At 47.9% G+C, this 12,045-nt stretch overlaps 1 protein-coding gene across 3 annotated transcripts in view; it reads left to right on the top strand.

Moving 5' to 3' along the window:
• Positions 1-12,045, top strand: part of LOC310756629 (uncharacterized protein) — a 19,837-nt gene extending 7,792 nt beyond the window's left edge. For all 3 annotated transcript variants that reach the window (XM_083601076.1, XM_083601075.1, XM_083601074.1), the window contains 4 exons: positions 4,389-5,488; positions 6,467-6,614; positions 8,645-9,817; positions 11,736-12,045. In XM_083601076.1, the coding sequence (XP_083457202.1) occupies positions 4,700-5,488; positions 6,467-6,614; positions 8,645-9,816 (2,109 nt within the window). In that variant the 5' untranslated portion in view covers positions 4,389-4,699 and the 3' untranslated portion in view covers position 9,817; positions 11,736-12,045. The remainder of the gene's footprint in view (positions 1-4,388; positions 5,489-6,466; positions 6,615-8,644; positions 9,818-11,735) is intronic.

Below are 12,045 nucleotides of genomic sequence, written 5' to 3'. Positions count from 1 at the left end.
AATCGCATACTGGAAGTTCTTAATTGCCCTTTACCCATTAATAAAGAGTGGTGATAATCTTATTTATTATACTGTGTTTATTTGCTAGTAGTACTTTATCTGGCCTTCACAAGCAGGTTGCTGGAATGGACTACAACAATATAAATACAATATTAAATTGAAATCGCTTAAAAGTGGTGCATCTCAAAGAATGGGCTCGTAAGCCACCAGTGGGCCTTGGGCCTCCTTTTAGGTGGGCTTCCATACCACAGACTGGCTGGTGGGATTTTCATGTCTGCCATATCTCCTAGCCATGCTGTGGTCTCTAAATTGGGCCAGTGCTATGGCAGAAGCTCTTGCCAGGACCAGTAGCTCCTCGTTTCCTGAGCAAAGATGACAAGGAAGCCGTGTGTGTTTAGGGATGTAAGGCCTCCCTCTTCTGAGAGGAGGCCAGAGGAGGTAAAGGTAAAGGGACCCCTGACCATTAGGTCCAGTCACAGACGACTCTGGGGTTGCGGCGCTCATCTCGCTTTATTGGCTGAGGGAGCCGGCATACAGCTTCCGGTTCATGTGGCCAGCATGACTAAGCCGCTTCTGGCAAACCAGAGCAGCGCACGGAAACGCCGTTTACCTTCCCGCCAGAGCGGTACCTATTTATCTACTTGCACTTGTGTGCTTTTGAACTGCTAGGTTGGCAAGAGCAGGGACCGAGCAACGGGAGCTCACCCCGTCGCAGGTATTCGAACCTTCTGATTGGCAAGCCCACGGCGCCAAGGGTTAGTATTATTTGAAGTACATTCTCCTACAAAGGAAAGTTGATATTCATTATCATAGTTTCTTAAAAAAAAACTGGGACTATAATGGGATAAGAGAATAAAGGTGTTTTTGGAAGAAGGAATAAACGTAAAAACTCTAGGAGGAAGGAAAAAGAAAAAATAAATTGCCAGCTTGAGGTGGGGTGGGAGAATAAGGTATCAGCTGAGTGTGGAAATGTTGCAGGAATCTCCAGTCAGTGACGACAGACACTGGATCTTTCCAAGTAAGGTCAGCATTTATTGACCTGCGCAGGTGACCCCAGTGAGATATCTCTCAGAGATTGAGGCCCTGAACCAGTTTCGGGGGCCCTTTTTATAGTGAGTTACAAACGAGCAGGCAAAAAAAGAGGGACTTTACTCAAGCAGGCAAAAATAACAGATTAGCTTCTTCGCTCCCCCCTTGTTCGCCCAAACTGCAAAGTAAGAACTTTCTAGTCTCTCCCCCACCCCACTCCTGTCCTGTCCTGTCTGCATCTGCCAGCCTGTGCTGGTTTCTTGCCCATACCGCTGACCTGTGCAAGTTTAAAAACAGACACCAGACATCAGTTAGCTCATCTTCTTGTGACTGACTTTCTTGAATAGCCAATTTACACAGCATTTTGTGGCAAACTCAAAAGTGGGGGTTATGGGGGTCGTTGGGTTTCTCTCATTTCTGATCAGAGCCACTTTCTGTATAAAAACAACTTCCAGGGCACAAGAGCATGTGCAAAGCTCTATTACACAAGTTTCAACAAATAGATTAATTCCCGCTTTTCTGAGAAGGCATGCATACAGATGGCTAGACTGCTTACAGAGCAATTTCTGAGTGGGGCGGCGGCTATTGGGGCATATAGATTCTATTTCCTCCATTCATCAGTAGGAGAACAGGAAAATATAGTACTCTGAGAGGCATGTGGGTGTGAGAAGGGGGAAAAGCCATCTCCATTTTGAGCCTCTGGTTCAGCAGATTCCACAATACCCCTAGAGAAAATGCCTGTACAGTGGTACCTCGGGTTACTTACGCTTCAGGTTACATACGCTTCAGGTTACAGACTCCGCTAACCCAGAAATAGTGCTTCAGGTTAAGAACTTTGCTTCAGGATGAGAACAGAAATTCTGCTCCGGCGACGCGACAGCAGCAGGAGGCCCCATTAGCTAAAGTGGTGCTTCAGGTTAAGAATGGACCTCCGGAACGAATTAAGTACTTAACCCAAGGTACCACTGTATTTAACTTGAGGGAAGCTGAGCTATGATACTCCTTGCCACTGACTCCCCATGTGTTCCCACACTCAGTTCAAAGTGCTGGTTTTAACCTTTAAAGCTCTTCATTCATTCAGTGTTTTATTTGTGCAGTGGTACCTCAGGTTAAGTACTTAATTCGTTCTGGAGGTCCGTTCTTAACCTGAAACTGTTCTTAACCTGAAGCACCACTTTAGCTAATGGTGCCTCCTGCTGCTGTCGCGTCGCCGGAGCACGATTTCTGTTCTCATCCTGAAGCAAAGTTCTTAACCCGATGTAATATTTCTGGGTTAGCGGAGTCTGTAACCTGAAGCGTATGTAACCCGAGGTACCACTGTATGCTTTTTTTCCACACCCCCCACACCCCCCAAAATTGCTCAAAGCGGCTTACAACAAATGAAGCCGAAATGTATTTCAAAACCAAGCACTGCGAAACAATTACAAAGCTGCACAATAAAACAACAACACGATATAAAATATAGCAACATACAAACAACGGCAACATTTCAGTACTAGAAATATAGGAAGATAGCATAATATCCAATAGCAAAGTTAACAAGGAAGCTTGACACTTTCACCTTGGTCCTAGAAACACCTTTCCCATGATGTTATTTTTATTCATTCGTTCATTTATTAAAATTGTATACTGCCCTACATTCAAAGATCACAGGGCAATTCCCAACAAAAAAATTACAAAATGTGAATACAAAATACATAATAAAACAAAAACAAAGCAATAGCGCCCCCTCCCACAAACACATTTAAAAGGCCATATAATGTTAATCAGCCAAAGGCCTGGTTATAGAGAAATGTTTTTGCCTGCCACCTAAGGCACCAGGTGAACCTCAGTGGAGAGAGCATTCCACAAATAGGGAGCCACCACAAAAAAGGCCGTTTTCATGTTGCCGCCCTCCAGGCCTCTTGTGGAGGAGGCACATGAAGAAGCACCTTGGATGATGATCCCAGGGCTCAGTTGCTCAGAGTCCCTCTCCTCCTACAGCAACTTGCAGGTCTTCCAAAGACAAGAGGTGGGGTAGCTGGAAACACCTCTCCCCTAATGTTGCTCTTCACGACTTGGTGACAGAATGCTCCACATGTGCCTGTTCGTGTTTTCACCTGAGCAAGCTCAGTCTAGCCTGATCTTGGAAGCTAAGCAGGGTCAGTACTTGGTTAGTACAGTGGTACCTCAGGTTAAGTACTTAATTTGTTCTGGAGGTTCGTTCTTAACCTGAAACTGTTCTTAACCTGAGGTACCACTTTAGCTAATGGGGCCTCCCGCTGCCGCCGCACCACCGCTGTGCAATTTCTGTTCTCATCCTGAAGCAAAGTTCTTAACCCGAGGTACTATTTCTGGATTAGCAGAGTCTGTAACCTGAAGCGTCTGTAACCCGAGGTACCACTGTACTTTGACGCAAGACTTCCTGGGTATTACCATAGAAACTGAATTTCTGGTGGTGGCATCTTAATTATAAAATGCAGTCACCTGATGTCTACTTTGGTGCCATTCTTGCATCAAGCTTTTAAAAAAAAAATCCTGGCTTGTTCTAGGGCAGGGGTAGGCAACCTAAGGCTGAGGGGCCAGATCCGGCCCAATCGCCTTCTCAATCCAGCCCCGTAGACGGTCCGGGAATCAGCATGTTTTTACATGAGTAGAATGTGTCCTTTTATTTAAAATGCATCCTTAGGTTATTTGTGGATATGAATTCGTTCATTTTTTCTCTCCAAAATATAGTCTGGCCCACCACATGGTCTGAGGGACGGTGGACTGGCCCACGGCTGAAAAAGGTTGCTGCCCCCTGTTCTAGGGTAACTGAGTGGGGGATCACAACTCTGTACACAGCCTTGAAAGGGTGGGAGATGAATGCGCTAAAATAAATCGCTCCTTGTAATAATGCACTCACATGTTGAGCGCTGACAACTTTTAAGGCACAATGGGGTTGCGTAGAAACAGAGGGAGGTATAGCCAGGATTGGTGGAATCCAAATAATAGAATCATAGGATTGGAAGTGACCCTGAGAATCAGCTAAGCCCAACCCTCTGCAGTGCAGGAATATGCAGCTGTCCCATACGGAGATTGAACCTGCAACCTTGGCATTATCAGCACCACACTCTTAACGAGCTGAGCTATCCGTGTTTGCTGATGTACAGGAATATACTGCCAGGCGGGGGGGGAGTAACTGGGATTGGAGAATGAAATGAAGTGTCCCGGCTAACTGGAAGCCTGAAAAGCAGCCTTTCTCTTTGGAGGTGAGGACACAACGCACCATTTTTTGCAGCAGGTTCCACTTGTAAAAAAACAAAATACACTTCTTACTAGGGAGAAGAGCACTGTTCTCCTTGTTGCCTCACTTGTTCTTTGTGCTTTTTGTCCTTCAGGGCAGCCCCAGACGAGCGAAGACGTCTGAGGAAGATTGGCATCGGCTTGAGCTCTTGGGGTCTGCTTATTATTATTATTATTATTTATTGAATTTATATACCCCCCTATACCCGGAGGTCTTAGGGCGGTTCACAGAAACTCTTATCATGGCTGGAGTTCTGCTTCCACTTGCTGCCGCCTTGCTGTAATTGCAGTTACGAAGCAAAGAAGCTTTCCACTACGTCGGCCTGAAAGGGGATGGGGGGACAGAGCTTAGCTAGGATCGTCGCTTATTAAGAAAAAGAGAGAGGGTGGTGGTTGTGGGTGGAAAATGACGACAGAGAAGGCAGCAGAATTCTCGCCCCTGGACCTTCATGAGTTTGACCAGCACGTGAAGCCAGAAATAAAAATGGAGAGGCGAGAACGTGGATCCAGGAGAGGGCTGCAGAGAACCGGGGAGACCTCCCTGGCCTCCGAGGTGGAGACTGTTATTGTTGCAGCATCGCCGCAAGGCATTAAACAGGAAGTTGGCGAAGGACCGTCGTCCCGGCAGTGGGAGGAGCAGTGGCCGGACTACCCAGATGCCTCACAGTCCCCTCTGTCAGGGCAGGGAGACCTGGAACTGGAAGAGACAGGATTGACGGACGATGTTAAGGATTCCCTGCCCCACTCCGAAGGAGCAGCGTCCACCAGCCGGTGGGCTAAAGGCAGGACAAGGCCCCGGCTCGCGGCGGGACGCACCCGGACAGCCCAAGAGACCCAAAGTGTGAAAAGCGCCAGCGGGAGCAGCGACGAGCAGGCAAGCGAGGCCGAGGCCACAGAGTCCATCAGTCCCGAATGCCAGCGCCAGCGCTTCCGGCAGTTTGGCTATGAAGAAGCCGAGGGGCCATGGGAGGCCTACTGTCAACTGCGGAAGTTTTGCCACCAGTGGCTCATGCCGGAGAGGCACACCAAAGAGGAGATCCTGGAGCTGGTGATTCTGGAGCAATTCTTGGCCATCCTGCCCCCGGAAATGCTGAGCTGGATCCGAGAACGCGATTCAGAGAGCTGCTTCCACGCTGTAGCCCTTGCTGAGCATTTTCTCCTGAGGCAGCGAGAGGCTCAGAGGCAGGACCAACAGGTATTTAATTCTCAATGGTCCTGAGCTGGCCGTGCTATTGGTGGTAGGATGTATGTAAGTTGTGGTACTTAGCTGATGGCAGTAGTGGGGAACCTGGGATCTGTGGGCCTAATTGGGGCCACTTAAGCCTCCCAGGTTGTCTTGCTGGGCCGTTTGAACCCTGTGCCTTTGCAAGCACAGATGATCACAGCAGCAAGCACTGAAAAATCAGTTGCCCGTCAGTACCTGCAAAGCCAAACAGGTCACCTGACATTGTTGTGGCGTCAGGTGATTGGCAGGGGTGGGTCAGGATCCAGCCCGCTGGCTGGACCCGGTTCCCTTTCCCTGGCTTATGGGATGAGTCATTCTGGTAATAGTCATTTCGTGTGACTGGGAGAGATGCAAAGCAGGGCAAGCTAAATTGTCCCATGGAGCACTTTCTTTACAAGGAAAGGCTTTTTTGCTTCCGGAGGGGGGAAGATGCAACAAAAGTGGGTAGGGACATGAGCGAGATTTACAGCATTCATGCATGATGTAAAGGAAGAGACAGAAATGTTTTTGTTCTTTGCAGTGCTAGACTTTGCAGCAGGGTGATTGGGGTGGGAAATATCCTCCAGTGAAAGTGATGATCAGTAGATTCAGGACATGGATGGAGGAGGGGCAGGAAACCACACTTCTTCAAGCAAAATGTGTGACTGAGCTTATGGAACTCGCTGCCACAAGATGAGGTGGCAGCCACCTGCTCAGACAGCTTTAAAAGGGGATGAGGAATTTGTAGCGAGTGAGGTTACCAATGGCTCTTTAGCCACGATAGGTGAATGTACTATATACATCTCTGACTTGGGGAGGGCTGTTGACTTTTAGACCTGCTTGTGGGCTTCCCAGAGGCCTCTGACTGGCCATGGCAGGAAATGGGATGTTGGTCTGATCCAGCAGGACTCGTCCTATGTGCCCCACCCCTAAGCCATCCTGGACTGAAATTCTCTCCCATTGTTTCAGGTGGGGATGAAAGAGGAGGCTGCTATGAATTTCTCTGCAGGAGAAGGTTCTTCGATGGATCTGACCCTCAGGCAGCTCTACAGGGAGGTCAAGGAGGAGGGGGAAGATGAGGAGGAGGAGGAGGAAGAAGAAGAAGCCAGTGTGCTAGGCAAGGATGAGTTGCACTGGAAGCAAGTTGTACACTTGCTTATCTTGCTCTTGTTTCCTTTTCAAAACTTCTGTTACATATGCCATTTTGCTCTGGGGACGGGCGGGTGTTCCCATAGCTGAGTACTGTAATAGAGCACATGTTTCACCACCTAAGTTCATAGGTTCGATTCCTAGCATCTCCCAAATTAAAAAGGATTGAATACCAGCTGACAAGGAAGACTTCTTTGAAAGGTTACAGAGAACATACAAAGCAGAAAATACTGGGCTCAATGGACAAATAATTTGGCCTGGTATAAAACAGGTTCTATGCAGTGGATCTGTTAGATAAATGAGGCACTGCCCCAACAACTAGGGCAGGGCGATATATTGCTATGTCACTCAAAACCAGTTTGAAGTCCATATCGTGATATGGGCTTAGTTATTGACCTGGCAATATATTGAGAATTGTGTGTGTGTTGTGCAAAAATCGCAATGTGGGGGAAACCGCGAAGCCAGCCAGTGGCTTTACGTAGCTCCATCCTTATTTCAGACATTGGGATATATTCATATATCAAGATGTTTAAAGGTAAAGGGACCCCTGACCATTAGGTCCAGTCATGGCTGACTCTAGGGTTGCGGCGCTCATCTCGCTTTACTTGCTGAGGGAGCTGGCGTACAGCTTCCGGGTCATGTGGCCAGCATGACTAAGCAGCTTCTGGCAAACCAGAGCAGCGCACGGAAACACTGTTTACCTTCCCGCCGGAGCGGTACCTATTTATCTACTTGCACTTTGACGTGCTTTCGAACTGCTAGGTTGGCAGAAGCAGGGACTGAGCAACGGGAGCTCACCCTGTCGCGGGGATTCGAACCGCCGACCCTCTGATCAGCAAGTCCTAGTCTCTGTGGTTTAACCCACAGCACCACCCGTGGACCTATCAAGATGTTTAGCTGGTGATATATCACGAAGTTGAAAACCAACTCCATCCTTATTTCAGACATTGTCCTATATCATGGGTAGGCAAACTAAGGCCCGGGGGCCGGATCTGGCCCAGTCGCCTTCTAAATCCGGCCTGCAGACAGTCCAGGAATCAGCATGTTTTTACATGAGTAGAATGTGTCCTTTTATTTAAAATGCATCTCTGGGTTATTTGTGGGGCATAGGAATTCGTTCATTTCCCCCATATAGTCTGGCCCCCCATAAGGTCTGAGGGACAGTGGACCGGCCCCCTGCTGAAAAAGTTTGCTGACCCCTGTCCTATATCAATAGATCACAATGTTTAGCTGGCGATATATCGCAAATGTTGAAAACCAGATATGGCCCAGCCCTACCACCAACTTCAAGTTTTCCTTTGCCAGCTGCCTTTTTTTTAACCTTTTAAACTTACAGCCACCCCAGCTGTTGTTACTGCCTGTCAGCTCCTTCCTTGGGGTTGGCACTTGTGGAACTCAGCAGAGAGGGAGGGAGGAGGCTGGAGATACAGCTGGAATTTATTGTCTCCGCCTGTCATTGATTCTGTTGGTCTGCTTTCCGCCCTACCAGCTCCAATGGGCACCAGCCTCCACTGCTTAAATGCTTATTGCAGTTATGGCACGCAGGACCTGCAACAACGTGTTACACCATGGAGTGCCTCTTTTCAGGATTCCAGCCACTTCAGCCCATTCCCTCTCCTGGTTTGCTGTCCCACAGCTGCCCCTCCTCCCCTAAAATGTCAATCATTATTCTATGGCCAGTGAGCACGTTCATCTCTCCATTGACTGTTTTGTGGGTTCCCCACCTTTTAGGGTTTTCTTCACCAGATTATTTGTGTGCACTTCTGCAAATCTTGGGGTTCCGCACACCCTCTTCTGTGTGAATGGAGTCGTTCTGCCATGGGCATAGCAAATAAATAAAAATATTTAACTAACTGACCAATCGCATTGCAGGTAGCTTAGTTCTTCCTTCACACCACCCCAAATCCTGTGTTTTGGCTACATCAGCAACGCCACTCGCAACCTAAACGTCAGAAATAGAAAGAATGATGGTTTTCATTATTCTTATATTAATATCAGGTGACGAAGGTCAGGATGAAAATGACGGGATGCCACTAGAAGGAGAGAACTGCCCGGACTTTGAGGAGACAATTTCAAAACCAGCGGAGCCAAAGGAATATGGAACAGAGGAGCATAGGAATGAATCCGTTGTGCCGGATGGTGAAACGGCAGCAGAACAGGCAACCCCCAAATTAAAGAGGCCAAGTGATAGATTATTCCACGGTCTCAACAGACATCAGAGGAACAACTCGGGACAGGAACTCTATGACTGCTCCGATTGTGGCAAAGTGTTTATCTCCAGAGCTGGCTTCATCATGCATATAAGAGTCCATGGCCGGGAGAAGCCGTACGAATGTGCAGACTGTGGCAAAAACTTCCGGCGGAGCTCTCATCTCAATAACCACAGCAAAATCCACGCGGGAGTGAAGCCGTTCAAATGCTTGGACTGCGGGAAGGGGTTCAGTCGGAACTCAAACCTTATTTCACATCAGAGAATGCACACGGGCGAGAAGCCATACTCGTGCTCCTCCTGCAGCAAACAGTTTTGCGATAAGTCGAGTCTGGTGAGACACGAGAGGCTTCACACTGGAGACAGGCCGTACAAATGCACCGCATGTGGGAAAAGCTTCAGCCAGAGCCACCATCTCATAACGCACCAGAGAAGCCACACGGGTGAGAAACCGTACAAATGCCTGCTCTGCAGCAAAAGCTTTTGCGATCGATCGACTTACATTAGGCACCAGAAAAACCACACAGGGGAGAAGACGTTCAAATGCTCTGAGTGCGGCGAAAGTTTCAGCCGGAACAAGCACCTCATTAGACATCAGAGCATTCATACAGCCAGGGAGCTGTACACATGCTCGGATTGTGGCGAAAGCTTTTGCCGCCGGTCAGGCCTGAAGATGCACCAGAAAATCCACACGGGGGAGAAGCCGTTTGAATGCACAGATTGCGGGAAGAAGTTCAATCGCAGCACAAACCTTATCAGCCATCAGAGAATCCACACTGGAGAGAGACCCTACGGATGCCCTGACTGTGGGAAAAGGTTCAATCGGAGGACACACCTTGTTAGCCATCAGAAAATCCACGAACCAAGGAAAGAATCTCCAGAAACGATCAAAACCGAAGAAGAGCTTCCGTCTGACGATGTCTTTTTGCACCCATCTTATATCATCACAAGAACCCTGTGAGGTAAGTAATTGAATTGAAGAACTGAATTGAATTGAGTTGTAAAAGTCCGTACAAATACTCTTATTGGGAGAAATGACCTGACACCCAGGCAACATGTACTTCATGCAGAATGTTGGCATGTGACCTTTTGCATATTTCATTTGTGTCCGCCAGCTTTTTTATTCCATCCCTCTTTCCTTTATTTAATCTTGTGACTCCCTCCCCTTTGCTCTCAAATGTTCTATCAGACCCCCAGAGAATTATTCAGGCACCTTCAACTCCCCAACCCTGCTCCCCAGTTTCAACTTAAAAACTCCCCTCTCTCCACTGAAATTACAGTGGTACCTCAGGTTAAGTACTTAATTCGTTCCGGAGGTCCGTACTTAACCTGAAACTGTTCTTAACCTGAAGCAACACTTTAGCTAATGGGGCCTCCTTCTGCCGCCGCGCTGCCGGAGCACGATTTCTGTTCTCATCCTGAAGCAAAGTTCTTAACCTGAAGCACTATTTCTGGGTTAGCGGAGTCTGTAACCTGAAGCGTATGTAACCTGAAGCGTATGTAACCTGAGGTACCACTGTATAAACTTGGCTGCAAACCCTTTGCAAAGTCTGCTGCACGAATAAACCTCATTCCTTGCATGCGACTTACTTGAATCCCACCCTCTCTCTGTGCCTTACTAGTTTTCCATGTGCAGGCCTTTAAAACAAACACAGAGCATCGTTTTCATCCTATGCAGCCCTGACCCAGGTTTATCCCATAACTGAGAACCCTAAATTTATCTATGGAACCATCAGCAAATCACCTAGACATCTATCACTAGATCCTGATCTACAAAATTCTGCCCATCCTTACCACTCAGTGGTAGAGCTCCGACTTCGCCATCAGGTTCAGTCCCTGCCATTCCCTGTTTTAAAAGGACTAGGCAGCTAGCATTGAAAGCTAGGTTGCTAGTGATAAAGTCCGCCCTGAGATCTGCTGCCAGACAAGAGTGGATAACACTGACCCAGGGAGACAAATTACCCGACTTGGTAGAAGAAAGGCCTGATGTGTTTTGAAAAACAGAAAGGTCGTCATCCACACGATATTTTTGAAGCACATTCCCCACCCCGGGGAATCCTACAGGTGCTGGTTTCTTGAGGCAGTGGCGGACTTGAGTACTATGGCTCCCTGTGCAAGGCCTAAATTTGCCCCCTGCCCCAGCCCTCACACTGTCTTCCCAAAGCCTTTGTGAAGGAGGCACTGCAAAGCCCAGGTAAGGAGGTGCCCAACTTTGGGAAGAAGGTATGAAGGCTCTGACAGGGCCTTCTGACAAGGTTACCAGATTTTTTTCAATGAATCCGGGGCACTTTTCAACTTCAATGGATTTTGCAGGGGATTGATTTGTAAATCCGGGGACTTGTCCCCGGGAAACGGGGACATCTGGTAACCTTACTCTAAAGCATGGTTAGGCAAACTAAGGCCCAGGGGCTGGATCTGGCCCAATCGCCTTCTAAATCCGGCCCGTGGATGGTCCGGGAATCAGCGTGTTTTTACATGAGTAGAATGTGTGCTTTTATTTAAAATGCATCTCTGCGTTATTTGTGGGGTATAGGAATTCATTCATTTTATTTTTCCAAAAAATAGTCCGGCCCCCCACAAGGTCTGAGGGTCAGTGGACCGGTCCCCTGCTGAAAAAGTTTGCTGACCCCTGCCCTAAGGCTTCCCCAGCTTCCCGGAACTGGGAGAGCACTAGCTAGGCTTGGGGAAGGAGGTGGGAGGAAATTGTACCTCTTTGGGGCGGGAGGTGAGCTACAGTTCCTGGGATTGTTTTGTGCTTTTAAGTGCATGGTGTGGATGCGACCAAATATAAGTTTGGAAAGAGGGGGCTTGTGGGTTTGGGTAAAGACAAAAGCAACAAGGAGGTATACATGCTTTTAAAAGAAATGTATTCTTATGCAGGGCTGGATCTGAAGAAAACTGAAGAGTAGAGACCTCTAAAGGATGCCGTTGTCAAACTGAATTGGGACCTGATCATCTATCTCCTTGTGGAGCGGAGTTTCCGTCCAAGTGGAAATCGAATGACTTGCTGCTTGGCCGAATGAATTCTCTGCTCTCTGGTTCCTTTCCCCCTTGTGCTTATAGTTATCTCCCCTTCTTTGCTCCCCTGTGGATGTACTTCATCTTCCTCATGCCTTTTTGAAAAGTATGCATCTCTTTATGCCATTTGTGTGCTGTTTGGAAAAATAAATAAATAGAAGGAAGAGTTGGA

The sequence above is a fragment of the Podarcis filfolensis genome (genome assembly GCF_964270895.1).
Source record: "Podarcis filfolensis genome assembly, chromosome: 2".
Taxonomy (NCBI): Eukaryota; Metazoa; Chordata; class Lepidosauria; order Squamata; family Lacertidae; genus Podarcis; species Podarcis filfolensis.
The sequence above is the reverse complement of the archived record's forward strand: the minus strand, read 5'-3'. Positions and strand labels throughout refer to the sequence as shown.